A 20,590-nucleotide genomic window follows, 5' to 3' on the forward strand; every position below is an offset into this window, starting at 1 on the left:
CACTCCACAGATTTGTCAAAAAAAAAAATTGGCAGACTTTTAATATGGATGCCACAGTTTTTGAGCAGGATTCAGAAGTACTGAACTGCAGTAGAAATCCACAAAAATTGCCAATGGCAATTCTTTCAAATACGTGAAGAATTATCACCATGGCTGGGTCTTCCCTTGTTGGACGTTTCTGTGCAACACATCTTTTATAAGATGGGTATGCATGATTTAAGACTGATAAGAGTTAGGGACCTCCACATTCTTGTACTATCCCCGTCCTTTTAACTCACCAGGTTACTTCTCTCTCCTTGATGTTTAGACTGACATGTCTTAAGTTACATCCTGTTTGCAACTCCCTCATCCTCATGCGGCTTTGGGATTTTTCAAAATGATTTTTTTTTTCTTGAAAAACAAATAAACACTGCCCTTCAATTTATGCCCCCAGTCTGACAAAGTCCATATTTCCCCATGCATATTCTCTCTATGAGGATTATTACATTTCAGTAGCCTTCTCCATTCACTTCAGTGGAATACAAATGGAGAACTGTCCTCTACTGAAGTCAATGGGTAATCCATACATATTCTGCTTCTCCCCCATAAGGCACTACTGGATCAGATTGCAAATGAACACAGATATAGAGGCAAACACACAAATACACACATCTTGGCTGGATTTGGATGAAATAAAACCCTTAACTCATGCAAAAAGAAGAAGAAGAAGAAGATGACCCTTTACTTTGAAATAAAATATATTCCACGTTGATATTTATTGTGCCATCAAAATGTTTTCTGTATATATATAAAAAAGGAATCTCCATAAACCAAACCCACAGAAAGCTGCTCAGAGTAACTGGATACATCTGATGGAAAGCAAGTGGATCCAACATCAGGTGATCTGGTATGAATTTTCATGGCATGCATTATGCATGTGGGTCTAGGAATAACAAATGGATATCAAGACCCAGGATATTTCTATCCAAGGCAAAAATGTTCTCAGATATGGATTTGGAGAACTGCTGTCTTTGTAACACGCCCCCCAGCTTTCAGTGAACCAGTCTTGGATCAACTGAAGGAATTCAATCATCCTCTGCTAAGAAACTTTCCAGAGTTGTCCTCATCCCAGTGTCATATTCCTTCACCTGCTTCACTCCGATGCTTCACAGGAACTTAAGGATGGAATAATTGGCTTGCAGGATCAGAGAAAGACCCATTTAGACCAGTATTCCAAAGCTAGTCAAGGAGAAACCCACATTGGAATCTCACATATTGGGCATAAAGGATATTACATTCCACACTTGCCATCTCATGTAAAGGTAAAGGGACCCCTGACCGTTAGGTCCAGTCGAGGATTACTCTGGGGTTGCGGTGCTCATCTCACTTTACTGGCTGAGAGAGCTGGCGTACAGCTTCCGGGTCATGTGGCCAGCATGACTAAGCCACTTCTGGCAAACCAGAGCAATGCACGGAAACGCCGTTTACCTTCCCGCCAAAGCAGTACCTATTTATCTACTTGCACTTCATGCTTTTGAACTGCTAGGTTGGCAGGAGCAGGGACCGAGCAACGGGAGCTCACCCTGTCATGGGGATTCGAACCGCCGACCTTCTGATCGGCAAGCCCTAGGCTCAGTGGTTTAACCCACAGTGCCACCCGCATCCCGCCATCTCATGTAGGAATGCGTAAATCTGTCAATCCTGGTTTTCTTGCTTTAACCATCTTATATTCTGATTCCAACTTTCAGCAGCAATTTGCAATTTAAAAAAAAAAACCTTATTCACCAGTGTTTCTCCTAATATATACACATACACATTTTTCTATGCAGCTTTGACAAATATACACATGTTCCCAAACAATTTCCCCCAGTATAAGGCATTTTTGTATATTATTTTCATTAATATATGCACTCATGTGCCCACCTTCCCCTAATATATGCATTTTTGTATTCAGAGAAATGCAAATTCTGAAAGCTGCCTGTGTTTCAGTATGCATATTGTTTTAGAAAGTGCACATTAGGTAGGTTCACCTTTAATGGCAAACAGAATCCATTTCCCCCCATCCCGACCAGAGTTCTTTGTTTTTAAAAAATAACTTTTTAAAAAGTTATGTTCCCTCTTGCCTTTCCTCTTGAAGGATAAGGCTTGCCTGGGAACTGAATCATTATAGCCTTTTCATATACAACACAATAACTATGCCTCTAGATTTGCATTCCTCAACCACAGTCCTCAATTACTGAACTACAACTCCCATTGTCCCTGGGCAACTCTAGCAGGGGTTGTAGTCTAACAACACCTGGGACCCATCCTAGAGTGGAAAAGGCTGCTCTTGGGAACCAGCAATTGGGAACCTTCAGCCTATGAGCCTAATTAAGCCCAGCAGGGCGTCCTAATTCACCCACAATGCTTTTTTCTCAACTATGGTCACCTGTCTTATGATCAGGTTTTGGTCAGGTAAAGATTTTGCTCCCTACCAAAAGCAGGGCTTGGAAGCACTGCTGATCCACTGACTGCCAGTGGTTGCAAAGTCCTGTGCCTTTACCCACATGATTTGAAGACAAACTGCATGGGCAAAGGAAGTAGAGTTTGCAGTCTAATCAGTGGTCCTTACAGAGCTCTGCCAATCAGCTGGTCATCAGTGCCTTTGCCCATGCAGCTTGGCAATGGAAGCACTTCACCCAACATCATGGTGATTGGCAGGTTCTGCAGCCATGCCCACCTGTCAAAATGATCTGTGGGTGTCGAGTGACCTGAGAATCCAGCCCACTAGCTGGAAAAGTCTCCACTCTTGACCAATGCGTGGCATCAAAGGAATAACTAAAATACATTCAGGGGATTTGATGAACACACACAACTCTGGATTCCACAACCATGTTCTCTTCTCTTCTGCTTTTCAGGTATAATTTCCCCTGTTTGCAAGACAGACTAGAACTCAAAAGTCACTTCAGTCCTCTAAATGCAACTAGCAATGTATAATGCAACACAACCACCATCCAGATTGCACATTTTTAAAATAGCTCATTTTAAAAAAATAAAAAATCACAGGCATTTTTTTATAGCATTTCCTTTGGCATGATGCAAATCAATGCATATAAGGTTATAAAAAATACTTTGCATATGTAGTGTTGGCAAGTCTTTAGATTAAGGTGTGGCCGGAAGGGACAAAGTGTTCGATAAGATGGAATTTTAGAAGGTAAAATCAGAAATCCATAGGGTCCAGAGAAGATTTGGTTCTGGTATTCCTGTTGAGTGGCTGATTGAAGGAAGTCTGTTGCCAGCAAAAGACTCCTCCCAAGAACAGCAGCAGGTACAAACAGTTTATAATGAATAAACATCAGCAGCAACTGCTGGGTGAGAAAAAATTGAGACTGCTACAGCACTAAGCAATTTCTCGTAATTATGATAGAACAATTTTTCAAACTGTACATTGCTTAAAGCCGAAGTTGGGCATCAAAGACTCACTAATTGAGAGTTGAATACCATCTACACACTGTCATTTGGCCTAACAATGACTCTTTTCTTCTGTCTCGATGCCAATCTGCTGGATATGTTTTAAAAAGTAAAGTAACCCAGAACATTTCATATCAGCTTTGTTGATCTGCTGTGCGAAGCAAAAAGAGAGAGATTGTTTTTCTATGATACAAAAATCAGAGGAAGTCCCTTGTATGGTTTCGACTCCAAAATCCACACTGAAAGCCATTCCAGCTTCTCCAGTTTTCATTTGGTTCTTACAGGGGCATATCAATGTGCTTGGAAAAAGCGTCAGATACACAAGATATATCTATATATGTTGATGCATGTCTTGCAGATGAAACATCTTGGACACAAGGCAGGGACCACAGCGCTGGATTGATCAGGAGAGGGCAGGGGAGATCCTGCGTGTACATTTGCAACGGAGTGTGTCTATGTGTGTGTGCGCGCGCACGACGCATTCCAAGCTTCATATCCTACAGAGCGCTCCGTTTCTTCCTAATGGGACTAGAGCCACTGTATGGTTTCAATTCAGCACGTTGCACCTGTAAAAACAAACAGACGTCACGTTTGCAACAAGGTAACCCAAGCTCACTACGCTGTGCATTAATGGCTCCCCAAGGAAAAGCCAAGGGAAAAACTAAGGAAGGTTCAAAAGTAATGAATCATTTTCTAAACACAGTAACATGGGGGATTAATTGCAGGAAGGATTTGAGAAGTCATGCATCATTTCTTGAAAACCAAAATATTAAAACCAGATTTTTTTTTCCTAATGAGATGCAACTGAGCGGGAGGCGGGGAGAGGGGTCTTCCACCTGACTTTGGCATTTGGCAGAAAAGGCCTCATTCCATTTTATTTTTAGTTCTCTTTCATGGAGTTTGATAAAGGAATGGGACCCCCCTCCCACCATGTCATGTGGTAAGTGTGTAGTTCTTTCAGAATTTGGAGAACATAGTGCCTACATTTGTTTACAATGCTCAGCATAGTGTCTACAATTATCATTTCTTATTTGCTTCCATCCATTATGGAGAAACAGCTGTATTCAGAGCAGTGCTAAGGGAAGTGTTCCATCAGCACAAGGAATTATTGCTGTGCAATGGAACTTTCTTCCCTTCTCCTTCCCCTGTAGGCCCCCTAAATCTGTTCTGGGGTTCCCCCAACCCCCAGAGCAGATTTGGGGATGGTGCAGGGCAGACATGTGGGGGTGCAAAGTGGGATACATTAGTGCTAGTGATAATCTTTGCACCCGCACAATGATTTGGTTGAATATCACTCTCAGGCATATTCAACAATAACATACTCAACAATAACAATAAAGGAAACCCAAAGCAAGATGTCTGAACAAAACCTTATTTCATTAAATGCAAGCCACAAGGTCACTAATACAAGTTAGTTTTGGTTTGACACAGTAAAGCCAAACTTTATCTAAACTTGGATGTTCCTGGTCCTGTTGACCCTTTGTGACTGGACTGTGTTCACTCTGACAGATTGACTTGTGTACAGAATCTCTCTTTCAAAGCATACAACCACTCTCTTTAAATTTCATATTTAATTAAGCAAATTAATTAATATACCGCCCTATACCTGGAGGCCTCACCTTGCAAAACAGTTGTTCCCAAACCCAGTTGGACCTGAGTCTATGCATATTTAGCTTCATGAATTTCATGAAGTGGTCCTCTGTGTACAAAACCTCCTCCAAAAATAAGCTTATTGGCATTTAAATTAAAGTGTCATGAGACTCTCTGTCTTATGCTTCAGTGACAGACTTACACAGCTACTCATCTAGAATTTATCCAGGTCAAAACACAATAATGACATCTTCCTCTCTCCAGCTCCACACTTTTAAAAAAACAACAAATCGAAAACAGAACCACCACCGAATGTTGTGTTTGTGGAAGGATTAGGAAATGTATGCAACAATTCTAGGTAACAACAACAACAACAATATGTCACTCATCTGGCTGGGTTTCTCCAGCCACTTTGGGTGGCTCCCAACAGCATATTAAAAACACGATTAAGACTCAAACATTAAAAACTTTCCTAAACAGGGCTGCCTTCAGATGTCTTCTAAAAGGTAGGCAATGGTAAACTGTCTGCCTCTATTAGGATGCTTCCAGATGACCTGTTTATTGAATATTCATTTTGATTTGTTGGTAGGGAGTTTAGATGTTGCTGCATCAGGGCAAAAGTTATCACACACTTGCCAGTGAATTTCCCCATCCTAATTGCAAGAAGTCCAAGCTTTGGGGAAAATGGGTAGATAAAAGGGCCTGGAGGGCCACATTTGTCCCCCAGGTCTGAGGTTCACTGCCCCTGCTCAAAGGCCACCAAGGATGAGAGAAACCACTCAAGCAAAATTCATAAATGCAAAACCTGAAATGCAACCTAAACAGAAAAACAGGAAAGCAACTTATTTCTGTATATAAATATTAATGCATGCCGCCAGTACAAATCCTGCATCTTCTACAAGAAAGAATTGGTGCAGACAGCGAGAGCAGAAAATACACTTAAGCTTAATGACTTTGTAGACTGGGCAGAAGCAAACAAAGATAAACTGGGATTCTGTCTGCCCAGAGGGTTTCCTCTAATGACTAGCCTGTTGGACCTTGATGCTTCTGGTCAAGAGCTGTTCGTCAAATGGCATAAAAGGATGTCAAGTTCACATGCCTTTTAAAACAAACCGGGAGCCAGAGATGTTTTGCTGCTTAAAGCAGAACTTAAACAGCGTCTAAGGGTCAATACTGTTGTAAAGTCTTGCTGAACCATTCAGACACCAGTTCAGGGCTGCCCTGCCCATGACACAGAGTGAGGCAGGCGCTTCGAGCGTGGGAAGCCCAAACGAAATAATGTTAAAATCAGAGCGAAGGTGGCTGGGAGAAGTGGGTCTGTGAGCGTTTTAGAAAGAGAGCGCTTTGGGGGATACAATTCCTTTCCATTCGGTTTTCATCCCTCCCTTTTCCTGTGTCCGCCTCCTCCTTTCCCTTCCCACCCTGGTTTATGGTTTCTTCAGATGCCTTATCTCCTCTAGCCCAAATGCCCCTTCCGTGTGTTCCTCCAGCGCTGCACCTGGTGGCTCTTTGGGCTGGTGTCTCTGTTGGACGCAGCCATTCATTACTTACCCTTTGAACATCAGATGGCACCCTGGAGAGGAAGTCGAGCAACTCATTATTGTCAATGGCATAAGGGTTTCTAAGCTTCTTAGTAAATTTATTTATGCCTGCGAATGAAAACACCAACATAAAACATGGTTTTGTTTTTGTTTTTTAAAAAAAGGCGGTGATAAAACAGACACATCACACTATATAAAAAGCCTTACTTGCTCAGGCAGGAAAGGGAGGAGGAGTTTAACAAGAAAAAAATAGTGCGAAAATACAGACAAGCCAGACACGTGTTGCTGTCATGTGGAATCATTCACAAACATCTTTCCTTAAAGGAAGTGGTGGGAGGTTTATTACAAAGCAAGCCGGCTTGTCTCTGCAATGAAAAGTCCCATTGTTCAAAAGGGGGGGGGGGGAGCAGAGAAGCAAGAACAGCCATCACTCAGAACTTAAGGGTGGCATTTCTGGCTACATTTTGGCCTTGGGGAGGGGATGACCCATTGCAAAATATACCAAGTTGTGAGTGTCCCCTTCCATTCTGTGCATTCTCATTAGGGAGAGTGGCAATTTAAATTCATGGGCCATTCGTAATTGACAAGGCTAGGGATGGGGGCAAGAATTCAGTTTGATTCACACTTTTAATGCAGACCTACCTAATTTGCAATGTCCAAAGCCATATACGAATTGAAATACAGTTATCCTTCAATATTCACACATCTCTGAATTTGTGATGGGGTTTTCTAGCCCAAATAAGGTATACAAAACCACATATATTCAAGGGGAAACTGCACAAAACTGCATATTTCAGTGACAACATATCATTCTTCATTCTTCAGAGTGGTACCATAGTGCTTTTTTTTAATCATAATTTTTATTGAGTTTTCCATATTTCATTTCAGTTCAATACACATATTCACAACTTATATTATTTGCTCAAAATGAGCTTTGACTTCCTTCCGTACCATAGTGCTTTAAATGTATGATGACCAACTTACCCCAGATTAAAACGATGTACCTTAGTGGTATGTAATACAGGGTGATCATGACTACTGCAAGGACTAAACAGGCCAGGCTAGAGAGGAAAGGAACTGTCCAGTTGAATGTGCTGTGGAAAAACAGGAAAAATCAAGGAGAGAGAAGTTTGTTGTTTAGTGTTCACAGATATTTCACATTTTGCAAATGCAACCATGACTCGAATGGTATTCCATTCAACAAGAGAATGCCACTGGAATGCAAAAGTGAAGGCTACATGTTCTGACTTTCATTTCCTTGGAAACCAATGAAATATACAGCTGAATCGCACATGTTAGAGCTTTGCTCAATGACGTGCAGATGTGAAAAGGCCACCACAGATAACAGCACCACATGCAGACTCAAACACAAGGCCAGTTCACACATTTGGGTTAAATCTAGTTGTTATAGCTGCCGCTAAGGCAAGTCCCTACCATCTCCAGGTATGGCCTAGTAAACAAGCATGAAGTAACATCTTCTCTTTCCTAGGAAAAGTGGCATCCTCATGTGCACCTCCAATGTTATCTCTCCCCCACCCCAAGCAGTCTAATTGTGTACTCATCAAAGAACGAGCACTTTTGTATTCACACAACTCTGATGGAGATGACGTCTCCATTGTCTTCTGCAGGGACCAATCTATTACCGGTAGTGAAAACTGCTGCTAGGAGGGCAAACCCATCCCTTACAATGAATTTTCTTAGAGGAAGTGACCCTTTGTTTCCACCCCACAATAGCACCTAAGTCAAAAAGCCCTGCTGGAAATTGAAGGAGACCCTGCTTCTATCAGTTTCCATGATAGTTGCTTTGATGTGTGGCACTTGGTCTGGGGGTACAAGCACAATCAAGGCTTTATAAGGGGGGACAGATAAATTTATGGAGCCATGATAGGAATATGCTAGCTTTAGTGTCATGGGACGGGGCTGCCTCTGAATACCAATGGCTGGGAATTGCAAGAGGGGAGCTCTTGTGCTCAGGTTCTGTTTGTGAGCATCTGGTAGGCCACTGTGAGAACAGGATGCTGGACTATATGGGTTATTGGCCTGACAAAGTAGCCCTCCAGATACAGTTGGGGGTCTAGCTCCCCTTAGCCCCAGCCAGTACGGCCAACAGTCAGTGATGATGGGAGTTGTAGTTCAGCAACAGCTGGAGGGTCAAAGGTTCCCTGCTCCTGGTGTAGGGAGAGCCTGGTGAGAGGTGTATCTTGGGAAGAGGGAATCTCCTAGGGAGAGTCCCAAGAGCCAGACAGGGATGCAATGTAAACATCTTCAAAGCCTGATGTTGCTGCAATCAGATGTGCTGAAATGGAGGAGCACCAATTGAGTCATGAAGAACACTTTGTCTTTATTGATTTCTTTTTTTGTTTAAGGAAGTATGGTGGGGGCCTGAGAGGAAATAATGCCTCTCTCAGCTTCAATGAAGGCCTTACAATTAGAATTAAAGCAGGGGGTAAAGCGTACTTGCCCATAAGCACATGGAAAATATTTTTAAGTCTGCCAAGCCCAACAGAACAGAGCTATTTAAAGATCCCTTTGATAGGAAGGGTTATGCAGATGGAAGCGCTTATCCAAACCGTCATGACACTCGCTAAAACCACACTGGTGGACTTCTCCCCCTTCCCTCTCAGTCCCTAGCAACTTTAATATTGAGTTACAATGGGATTCCTGGAGGATTAGAGATGGCAGCCATATTAATGCCCCAGTGAATTCTTAGGGATCATTGTAATCAAAATGAATATGGGTCACCCGGCGTCCCAAGCTTTCCTGCCATCCAGCTGCAAGGAGAACACAGCCCTCTGTTCACAGGCAAGGCCATCCCTTGGCCATTTCCCGCACAGCTGGGGCAGATGTTGCAGAATAACAACACACATGGATCTGTTGCATTTTTAGACCCCACACGGCTGTTCTTTTAAAGAGCGGAACTGTTGACAAGCCTCAATTTGTGTGTTTCAAAGAGGAAGGTCACACAGTTGTGCCAGTGCATGAGAGAGAGAGAAGATGTAATCACTCTTTGCTTCTTGGGGGATAAACCATGCCAGAGAGTGGCCCAGTGTATATTACACGGTTTTGCCACTGAAGCTAAGCAGGACTGGAAGCTGTAAATTGGAAGGATGACAGACTGAGTGGGAACCATACATAAGATGTTCTGAGATCCTTGGAAAAAATGTGGGATGGTACATATGTAAAGAATTAAAACAGGGGTGGACAACCTGTAGCCCTCCAAATATGGTTGGAGTCTAACTCCCATCAGCCCCATCCAGTAAGTCAGGGATGGTGGGAGTTGTAGTCCAGCAACATCTGAAGACCCCAGGTTCCTCATCCCTTGATTAAAGCAAATTAGTAGGTGTAACTAAAAGGCAACCAAGGTCGCTTGCTTTTCACTCTTCCTCCCAACTTGATGGTCACCAACCTAGAGGGCTTTAAAAGAAGATAAGACAAATTCATGGAGGATAAGGCTATGCATAGCTACCAGGCATGATTGCTATGATCTGCCTCTGCTGTTGGAGGAAGCATGCCTCTGATTACAAGTTGCTGGTTGGAAATCACAAGTGGAGAGAGGATGCTGTTGCACTTAAGTCCTGCTTGTGGGTTTCCCAGAGACATATGGTTTGTCACTATGCAAACAGAATGCTGGACTTGATAGGCTGGGCATTTGGCTCGAGTCAGCAAGACTCTTCTTCTGTTTCCCATTTCCAGTAGGGCTCAGTAGTTTAATAGTAACACAGAAACACAAGGGAAGGTCAGAGGGATGTCACTGTTAGGAACCAGGCCTGTGCAGGCGTGAGATAGCATTTCAGAAGTGCAAGGCAATAATTTGGTCTCAGTTCATCTGAACTATCCTGAAATCAGTCTAAGGGACTCCACCTTGTCTTAGTTTCCCAAATAAAGCCTTTAGTTGCTTCTGGAACAGGGTATTTTTACAGAGGATGAGATTTGCAGAGCTAAGGTAGTGCCAGTGAACACACACAACATACTTACTCAGATCAGTTGCCCCTATTGATAATGATGGGGCAAGGAAGGCAATGTTGGAGTTTACTGCTATATCATTTTGTGCTCCTCTGCTGAAGGCAAGGGAGAGAGAGGTAGTTTTGGAAAATCCATGAGCACAGGTCTCAAAACGATTTCCAGAGAGGCTGGAAACAATGTCCAGAGATAAACCAAAGCATGCTTTTTCAGAAGCTTCCATGCATAATTTGCATGAAAGAGACCGAAAGAGAAATGAATAAATTGTTCCAACGATGGGTGTCGTCACCAGTGAACTGAAAACACAGTGTAATAAATGAGCTTTCTGCCATTTGAGATTTGCTTCCAGCACTTCCCAGTTCAATCTTTTGTTTTCAGTCATGGCATTCAGAAACATTTCAGAGCATGGGAACAACACTTTCACTTACTTCTTTATCCTCTCTGCAAAAGATGCGATTTCCTCCAAAAGTGTTTGGACTGTTATAACAATGTCTTGAACCATGTGGATTCTTTCTATCAAGCCTTTTTTATCAGATTCCTGGGAGGATTAAGGAAAAGAAAGGCAAGGAGGTGGGGGAGAAAAGAAAAACACAAATGCATAAGGTTTGTATGTCCTAAAATTGTCCCAGACGATGAGGGTTGTAAGAAGATTATTGTAAGATGTTTGGTAATATCTTTCAGCACAGCAAAGTTTGAAATTCAGGCGCTCAAAGCGTCTGGAGAGGTAACCTGGAAACCTATTGTATTCATTATGAATATTCTATTTCAAGACTTAAAACAACAGAAACCTACACTTCTGCTTTTAGCACTTTGGTGGAAGGTTCCTTCAGGTCACTTGAAAGTTCTTGGAACTGCAAAGCTGCTTATAAGAGAGGCAAAATATAGCACAGAAAGAGACGTTTTCAGAAATTCATATCCTTTGAAACAGGCTCCCCCAATCTGGGGCCCCTCTAGATGTTTTGAACTACAACTTCCATCAGCAACAGTCCACACAGCCATATCACTGAGGATGGAAATAAACCAAGGATTGGCAATATGGTGTCCTCTACATATGGCAGGCCACAATTCCCATCAGCTCCAGCTAGTCAGGGACGATGGGAATTGTCACCCAGGATACCCAGGACACAACACTGGCTACCTTAAACTTATACACTACAAGGCAAACACAGGCTGCTCATCCATGTGTTTTCCCCTTAAGACCATCCTAGCAGATGGATGGGGATGCTTAACCCTCCCAATCATTCTTTGTTCCCTACAGATGCTTCCCTCCCCAGATGTTTTCTCTGTACACACAGGTTTGGGCACATGTGTTTGGCAGCAAGCAGCTCCATGTAGCCTTCTCCTGCCTTGGCACAGGTCACAGCACACAGCACATAGTGAGGCCTATGCTTAAAAATCTAGCAGGGTCACCCAGTGCTTTGCCTGGCTCTCTCTAACTTCTGGCCAATTCTTCATGGCAACAGAATTTAAAACACACACACACACACACACACACAATACCAAGATATTCCAGGGCAAGCCTGTTCTTGCAACCTGGAACTGTGAAGAATATCATCTGGCAGCTGGATATGCATCCTGCTGACTTTGTTTACACATCTTAGATTGTGCTACAAAAATGTGGTGATGACACACTTTAGCAAACACAACATTAAATCTTCTTGTTGCAGACTATCTGGACTGCCTGCAACTCAGAGATCAAGTTAAAATGAAGTTACTGATTTATGCTGAAGGACATCCTAAGAGTCATATGGGGGTCCGTATCTATATTAATAGCCATATGAATCTACATCTGTCTCTATCAATCTGTATATAACATAACAAGGGCTAAGGAATCCAGTGAACAAATGAGTAGACTGATGGTTAATCTGGGTTAGCTTCTGGCCTAAACTATAAAGTGGTGGAAAACTACTGTATTCTTACATGACCACTCTGCTCTCCTAGTAGAGGCCTAGGGTGGAGATTTCCAAACTGTGTGTTGTAACACATTAGTGTGTCGGCTGCAGTGTGTAGGTGTGTCATGTGAATGCTCTCCGTGCTTCTCCTGGGGCTGGAAAGAGGTTAGTTTAACCTCTGGTTTGCTAATAAACATAATTATTGTGTCAAGAAATGATGCATGTCTAAAAAGAGTGTCTCCAACATGAAAAGTTTGGAAAGCTCTGGTCTAGGGGCTAGAAATAAGCCGCAAGACTGAAGATCTGTCTCCCATACACTTTTAAAATTGGACACAAGCCTCATATTTGTACATGATTAGGCAGGGGAAAGTTTAAGCCTATGGGCTTGCCTGTCTTTTCTTGGATTACACTGCATTTTATTTATTTACCTAAGCATTTATAATTGGCACTTTCATGCAAGTATAACAAGGCGGTATACAACATAGATTATACCATTCTTAAAAAGAAAAAGAATATTGCAAAGGCATGTCAAAACTATAGTTTTCAGAGAAGTTCTAAAAGAAGACACGGATGAATCCTGTCCAGTGGCTGTGGGTAGGGACTTCTTCAGGGCAAGGCCTGCCACACTTGGCTCCTAACAAAGGTTGACTGAACCTTAGGGGTGTAGGAAACCACAAGAAGTGCCTCATCAGAGGAAATCAGTGGTTGAAGTGGAGCATAAGGAATTATACGTTCCTTAAGATACTTTGGGTCCAACTTGTTTAGAGCTTTGTGAATTAACACAAGAACCTTGAACCAGACCCAATAGCAAATCGGCAAACAGTGCAGCTGTGTCAACAGTGGAGTAGCCCATTGTCAGTAACCTGCCCCTTTGAGCAGTCTGTCTACTGCATTCTGCACAAGTTGAAGCTTCTGGACTAGATACCAGGGCAGCTTCACACAATGTACATTTTTGTAAGAGTCCCGAGGCTGCATTGTATTGAACAATCCATTTCACTCCAGTTGTTCTGCATTCCACTTCTTTTGGTGAATATTATTATTTTGATTGCAACTTCTTTGGCAACGTGGTCCTCTTAAGCCAATTTCTAACTGGCTCACTGAAGAAACACACACAGATGGGCACCAGTGACTTGATACTCTGAGCTCAGAAGCCTTTGTTTAAAATTAAGGCGAAAATTCCCTGCCTGTATGACAAATCTGTCCTCTCAACCTTTCCTTCTCATCCTGAACTAAGCAGAGGGAGACCCCTTTTTCTTCACAGCCCCTTTCTTACTTCAACTGTTTCTCACCCGGCTGTGCTACTCGGGGTAGAATAAAAGCAGCCCTCTTCCTCTGGGAAAGCATTAAAACCATCAAAACGAATTTACAACTGAGAATTAATTACATGATCAGTGTGTTGCTTAAAATCTTCCCTGCATATTCTGAGCGAAGAAAAGACCTTGCTTCTCCATTAATTGCTTAAGCAAAACTACAAAAGAGGGTCTTGGTGAAGATTAAGCATGTCAGAGAAAAAGAACTAAGGGAGGGGTGGAGGAAAGTTGAACAGAGTCAGAATTTAAAGGCTTTTGTGTCTGAGTAATTCACCTCAGCTTGAACTTGGAAAATGAATAAGATGTGTAGCTCTTGCCCAAGGGAGGCCAAAATGTTCAACATCTAACGTTTGTCAAGCACCCATCACCCAATGGCTTACAATGAACATGCTGGGTGTTCACTCCAAGAGGCCATGGTTTTGTGACATTGTGCAACAGTGTGTCCCACTTTCAGCACCTCTGACCCTAGAGACAGGGTTATGCACATTGCCTGCAAAGCTGTCTAAAAATATATTTAATAAATAAAATGAGCCTCTGCAGAGCTAGCCCCCTGGAGAACGGGAAGCAGAGAAAATTGGGGTTATCTGTACAGGCTCCACCAGGAAAACAGGATGGATCAAAGACTTCGGTGAGAGGGTTAATTGGGTCTATGGCTGCACAGCCATACTGAGAGTAGCTTCCAAACAACTCAAGTTGGAGTGTAGGGCACAATGGTAGTTTAACAGATTTCAATATTTGGTAGTTGTTGTTTTGGTAAAGAAAAAGTTATGCTACAGCCAGGGATCATTCAATACAGGGTGTATCTCGGTGACATCATAAACACAGTTTCTCAAGTCTCAATTAAAGAAAATTCCACTTGATTCCGCTTGATGTAGATGAAAGATCAAGACAACCATAAGCAATGCAAGGCTAAGTTGGCCACACCCGCCAAAGGCAAATTTAAGATCGGGAAAATGAGAAATGACACTAAAATCCAATTTGCTGCTTTATATAGGATGGACGAAAACTCAGCACTGTCCTCCAGCTGAGGGGCACTCCTATCCCCTTTTGGGAAGTCAAAGCTAAGAAGTTATTCTGGTTTTGTAAGTGAAGCTGGACTGTGGGTTGGCGTTCCCTTGCCTATATCCCCAGGAAGTTTGGATGAAGCTCAAGCGAATTAGATGACAGGTTGAAAACTGATCAATGCAATCAGCTTTTTAATGTATGCTTAAATAAACTTCCCCGGCCAACATGAAAATGTTTAGGTTGTTTAATTGGTATCTGGTATGTAATATATTTGTTTATAGTTTCATGCATTATAATATATTTGCTTTATAGTTTTCTAACATTTTCACTGTAAGCTGCCCTAGGATTCCTATTGTTCAGCTTTAGAAAAGGTAAAGGGACCCCTGACCATTAGGTCCAGTCATGACCAACTCTGGGGTTGTGGTAAAAAATACATAATTTAAAGGTAAAGGTAAAGGGACCCCTGACCCTTAGGTCCAGTTGTGACCGACTCTGGGGTTGCGGCGCTCATCTCGCTTTATTGGCCGAGGGAGCCGGCGTACAGCTTCCGGGTCATGTGGCCAGCATGACTAAGCCGCTTCTGGCGAACCAGAGCAGCGCACGGAAACACCGTTTACTTTCCCGCCAGAGCGGTACCTATTTATCTACTTGCACTTTGATGTGCTTTTGAACTGCTAGGTGGGCAAGAGCAGGGACCAAGCAACGGGAGATCACCCTGTCACGGGGATTCAAACTGCCGGCCTTCTGATTGGCAAGTCCTAGGCTCTGTGGTTTAACCCACAGTGCCACCCACATCCCTCAGCTTTACTACAAGATACTAAATATCCCCCACACATAGGGATGGATGAAAAACTTTTTCTATGGAAATGTCTAATACAGGCCATAGGTCAGACTGCCATTGGTTGGCAGGGGACAAAATATTAATTAGCAAAGGGCTGGGAGGTGCTTCTTTCAGCCTGAGGGTCACATTCTCTTCTGGGCAACTTTTGGTGGGGGAGCACAAACCAGTGGTGGGTGCAGGCAAAAATGGGCATATCAATGGGTGTAAATTTCACCTTACAAGAGGGGATGGTGTGCTATAGCACTCTCAAAATTCCAAATACGCCCACAGGCCTCAAAGCATTGGTGGCACCCTGATACAGATGGTCTAGTGCAGGGGTTGGGAACCAAGGTTTACCTCCTCCCCCCCCCCCCGAATGTTTTCCAAGAGCCTCACACCAATGGTAGGTAGAAACAAAGGCTGAAGTGGGTTGGGGGCTGTGAGTTGGGGGCTGTGCCTCTCCCCTTCTAGAGTGATAATTCCCAGAGTGGTTTAACCATCAGTCCCTCTTCCCAGGGAGCTCGGCAAACTGTAGTTCCAAGAGGGGAATTTGGGTCTCCTAACAACTTCCAACACCCTCAAGAAACTATACTTCCCAGGATTCTTTGGGGAGAAGCCCATGATTTTTTTACAGCAGTAGCATAGTGCTTTAAATGTATGATGTGCATGTGGCCAAATGCTCTGGGCCAAATGGGGAGGGTTACCCAAAATATATTCTGCCTCATCTTCAGTTTACAGAGATTATATGTTGCTGCAGGAGCTGGTGCTTAGTCAGATAAACTCAGAGATGCTCTTCCAGACCCAAGGATCAAGGCCTTCTTTGAGCTATGCTATGTGAGTCGATACTTCAGGATCAGCTCAGTTCCCTCGAGCCTTTTTTAAAGCTTCCTTGGCAGGCAGCTGTGTCTGACTCAAGACTGGAGTCCAGAACTCACATGAAAAAGCTGAAAAATCAAACATTCTCTCTCACTGAACAAACACAGAGCAAACACAAAGCACTAGAGCTCATGAACACTTGGCTCCTACAAGGATATTGAATGATACAGGGACATGTTAAGACTGTATGGTCACTCAACAAGCTATGGCTCATACCTGGAAGGCCTTACAAGGACTACCCTTGGAGTTACAGTGTAAAAATATTTGGTGTTCAGCTATGGCTGAGAAAAATAATTCACAACTCAAAAGTGATAAAAGGAACAGAAAAGCCAGATAAATTTTATGCAATATGGTAGCTGTTTGTTACGAAACTGGTCTTAAGGATACACTCTCCAAAGTATCTTTGCAGATACATCTATCCTGAATGTGGGTGGCACTGTGGGTTAAACCACAGAGCCTAGGACTTGCTGATCAGAAGGTCGGCAGTTCGAATCCCCGCAACGGGGTGAGCTCCCGTTCCTCAGTCCCTGCTCCTGCCAACCTAGCAGTTCGAAAGCACCTCAAAGTGCAAGTAGATGAATACTCCGGTGGGAAGGTAAACAGCGTTTCCATGTGCTGCTCTGGTTCACCAGAAGCGGCTTAGTCATGCTGGCCACATGACTCGGAAGCTGTACATCGGCTCCCTCGGCCAATAAAGTGAGATGAGCGCCGCAACCCCAGAGTTGGCCACGACTGGACCTAATGGTCAGGGGCCCCTTTACCTTTACTATCCTGAACAGTACAGCTCGAACAACATTCTTCCTTGGCAACAACTGTCTGTGTCAGATAAAAAACATTTTTGTACTGTCCCCAGGACATTACAGCTGGAAAATTGGATAACGTGTATGGGTTCATAAGAACCATCCATGTTATATATAAAAATTATCTTTTTTAAAAAAGACCCTCTGTGTGTATGCAGTCCTTGTTGTAGAAGCAGAGTTTCAGAGCTCTTACAATTTTATGTAAGAAGTTGAAATATACATTTAAAATGGCAATGCTATGGAGCGAGCATTCAAGAAAGGAAAAGTGCCCTGGGAATGAACCACTGTTATCTTCTGCTGCTGTCTCCTCTGTTGGAAAAGGGGGAGCTGGAAGCTCAGCCCTTCCATTTTTAAAGATTGATCATTCAGATGGAAGGGAGTTAATCTGCTCTTCTGTTTTTGAACTAAGTGTCTATGTGTTTCTAAGTCGTAAACAGTTAGTCTCCGAGGGTGTGTTACAATTCCCAGAAGCGAGGTCTGTTATGTCTGACATGCAACAGAATCCAAGAAAGCTCCCTCTCCCCCTCTTTTCTCTGTATACTTTTGATAAAACACGCACACGTTTGATAGAAACCATGACCTTCTGTGTCAGATCCCAGCCAACAGCTTTTCCAAGTTTTAGGAGTCATTTCATTGGGGGGTGGGATGTATTTTAGAAAGTTTACTTTTGTGTGTTTCGGTGACACAATACTGAAATGTAATAAATATCCCAATGTTTCTGTGCAACAAGCAGTATGCTTGGACCTCACCAGTACTCTTCTAAAGCACCGCCCTTGAAAATCTAAATGGCCAGCAAAGATTCCAGGGCTGAAATGATGTCGTTCATACATCTAGCAATGGTGTGAATGCTACTTTAAGAAGGTAGGGTAGGGCCTGCCCCCCTGTCAAAGTGGTTTGTGGAGGTTAGGGGATGTTGGGATCTGGCCGGCTGGTCTGATCCAGTTCCCCAACCCAGGAATCAAAATATTGTTTCACCATCTCTTTACAGATTCCCCGCTGTCCCAATAGATCAACATGGCTGCCACTCTGTGTATGTGTGTTAGAGATACTTGAAGACGTAGTTTGGTCTTTGTTTTTAAATGGAACAACCTGATTTGTGCTTCCTGGATGGAACACAATTGTCTTGCAGTTTCACAATTCTCTGAAATTTACGAGACAGTTCTTGGCTCCAAAAAAAAGTCTATGAGGCTAAAGTGTACATTTTAGGATAAAATGTGAACAAAAGTGTGTAGTTTGTGGGGTGAAACACAATAAGTAATATTCAAGTCCTACTCAGAACAGACCCATGAAAATAAATGAACGTTAGTCCTGTCTACTAGCTTCAATGGGTCTACTCTGAGCAGGACAAGCATTGAATACCACCCATTGAAGTTAACGGACATTCCTAACTTAGGTCCAATAATTTTGGTGAGTCTACTTCGAGTAAAATGCAGTTGGCTATAACCCTATAATATTATTTTTGGGCTTTTTAAAAAAAGTTGATGGCTACAGAAATGGGACTGAGGTCACTTCCAGATGACCTGTTTTATGAGTATTCTTCCCAATTTGTCAGTGGAGAGATTAGACAACACGGGCTGTTTAGTAAGCATTCATTGTGGTTTGCGTGTGGGGAAATGAAATGATGTTGAATCAAGCATCATCCCACACTTTTTCGTGCATTTCCCTGCTGCTTTCCTTTGCCATGTTGTGAACGAATCTCAACTGAAAACAATGACAACTTAGAAGTGCCCTGAATGGATTCAGCAATGAACACGTGGCACTTGCTTTTATCCAATCTGCTCTATATAGCATCTTACCTTGTCATCATCATCTTCATCCTCCTCTAGATCAATGCAGTCCTTAAAAAAACAAAACAGAAAATTAATCCAAATTCCAAAGTGCTTAGCATAATTAATATCATTCTATTTATTTAAACATTTAAGGGGAACCCTGCTGGATCAGCCCAAAGGTGAATCAAGTCTATCATTCCACTGTGGTCAAACTGGATGTCTATGGGATTCCATAAACAATATATAAAGGCAACTAGCCCTTTCCTGCTTTTTGCTCCCTGGCAACTGAGAACATGAGAAGAGCCCACTGGATCAGGCCAAAAGCTCATCTAATCCAGCATCCTGTTCTCACAGTGGCCACCCAGAGGCCTGTGGGAAACCCTCAAGCAGGGCCAAAGCACCATGTGGTTTCCAGCAAATGGCATTCAGAAACATTACTGTTGCCAACCATAGAAGCAGAGCAGAGCCATCATGGCTAGTAGCCATGATCATCACCAGTTGCATTTTGACTCTAGTGCTATAGGTCCGGACTAGGTAACAAGTAGCCCTCTAGATGTTGCTTAGTTACAATTCCCATCCTCCATGATTACTGGCCAGCCTGGCTGGGGCTGATGGAAGTTGGAGAGTCCAACACATTTGGAGGATCACAGGCTCCCTAACACTGCTGTCGGCATTCGCTCAACTAGGCTTGCTATTAGTGTGAGTGTTGTATCCAATGTCAGTCCTGCTCCAAGTTGACCCTTGAAATCAATTAACTTGGGTTTATTACTTTCAGTAGCTCTGCTCTGAGTAAACCCCGCTTAGATAAAGCTCAATGTCTTTATAATGGTCCATCAATAATGGCTAATCAAAAATGGCTGGTAATCATCAGTTCATTTGATTTCTTTCTCCACACAACATAGTGTAATTCCAGAGTCGCAACTTCCTTTTAAAAAATTAATAATTAAGACCTTGGATTATGACAATTGCTGTTTAATCCTCAAGGACTCGTCCCATCCTTTGGTCCATGTTCAGAAAACGGTAACAGAAATAACTCTCAACCATGACACAATTTTATGTTGGAACAAAGCTATCAGCAGCAGATGCAAGCCGAACCGTTCTAAAGGCAAGAAGGTTCAATTCTTGTTTTCTTCTTTTTTTAATGCTATTTTAATCCATTGCCAAGTTCTACTCTCGGTAAGCAGCTTTGTTCTTCCTCTGACAAATGAACCAGTTGGAATGTCAAGGCTGAGAATTCTTCTACACTCAGTTTATTCTATTCTCATTGCTTGTTTCAATGGCTGTTCGCTCCCTTTAGGGCCATTACCGAAACATTAGGGGGCAGAAAATACATTAGCACACACATAATCAATCTTAAGAATCAGATACAAAATTCTATACAGCATTATCACTCCACTTGCTAAGAAAAATGGGAGGGGGCAGTGGGGGAAAGGTTATGATTGAAGTGTAGGGGTAACAGGCATTTCAACACAGGTTCTTTGCTAGCAACACTTAAAAAAAAGATTCTCCAGGTCAGCAGGAACATTTCTTTTGAATAGGCAGATTTATTTATTTATTTTTAAATACAATAAGTGGAATGGAGGAAATGTTGAAGTGCA

At 42.8% G+C, this 20,590-nt stretch overlaps 1 protein-coding gene across 2 annotated transcripts in view; it reads right to left on the bottom strand.

Moving 5' to 3' along the window:
* Positions 1 to 702: 702 nt before the first annotated feature.
* MCTP2 (multiple C2 and transmembrane domain containing 2) overlaps positions 703 to 20,590 on the bottom strand; it is a 113,989-nt gene continuing 94,101 nt past the window's right edge. For both annotated transcript variants that reach the window (XM_077919019.1, XM_028706232.2), the window contains 5 exons: positions 19,020 to 19,061; positions 10,949 to 11,058; positions 7,545 to 7,654; positions 6,571 to 6,668; positions 703 to 3,995 (listed from right to left, as the gene is read on the bottom strand). In XM_077919019.1, the coding sequence (XP_077775145.1) occupies positions 3,927 to 3,995; positions 6,571 to 6,668; positions 7,545 to 7,654; positions 10,949 to 11,058; positions 19,020 to 19,061 (429 nt within the window). In that variant the 3' untranslated portion in view covers positions 703 to 3,926. The remainder of the gene's footprint in view (positions 3,996 to 6,570; positions 6,669 to 7,544; positions 7,655 to 10,948; positions 11,059 to 19,019; positions 19,062 to 20,590) is intronic.

This window comes from Podarcis muralis, chromosome 14, assembly GCF_964188315.1.
Source record: "Podarcis muralis chromosome 14, rPodMur119.hap1.1, whole genome shotgun sequence".
NCBI classification, from domain to species: domain Eukaryota; kingdom Metazoa; phylum Chordata; class Lepidosauria; order Squamata; family Lacertidae; genus Podarcis; species Podarcis muralis.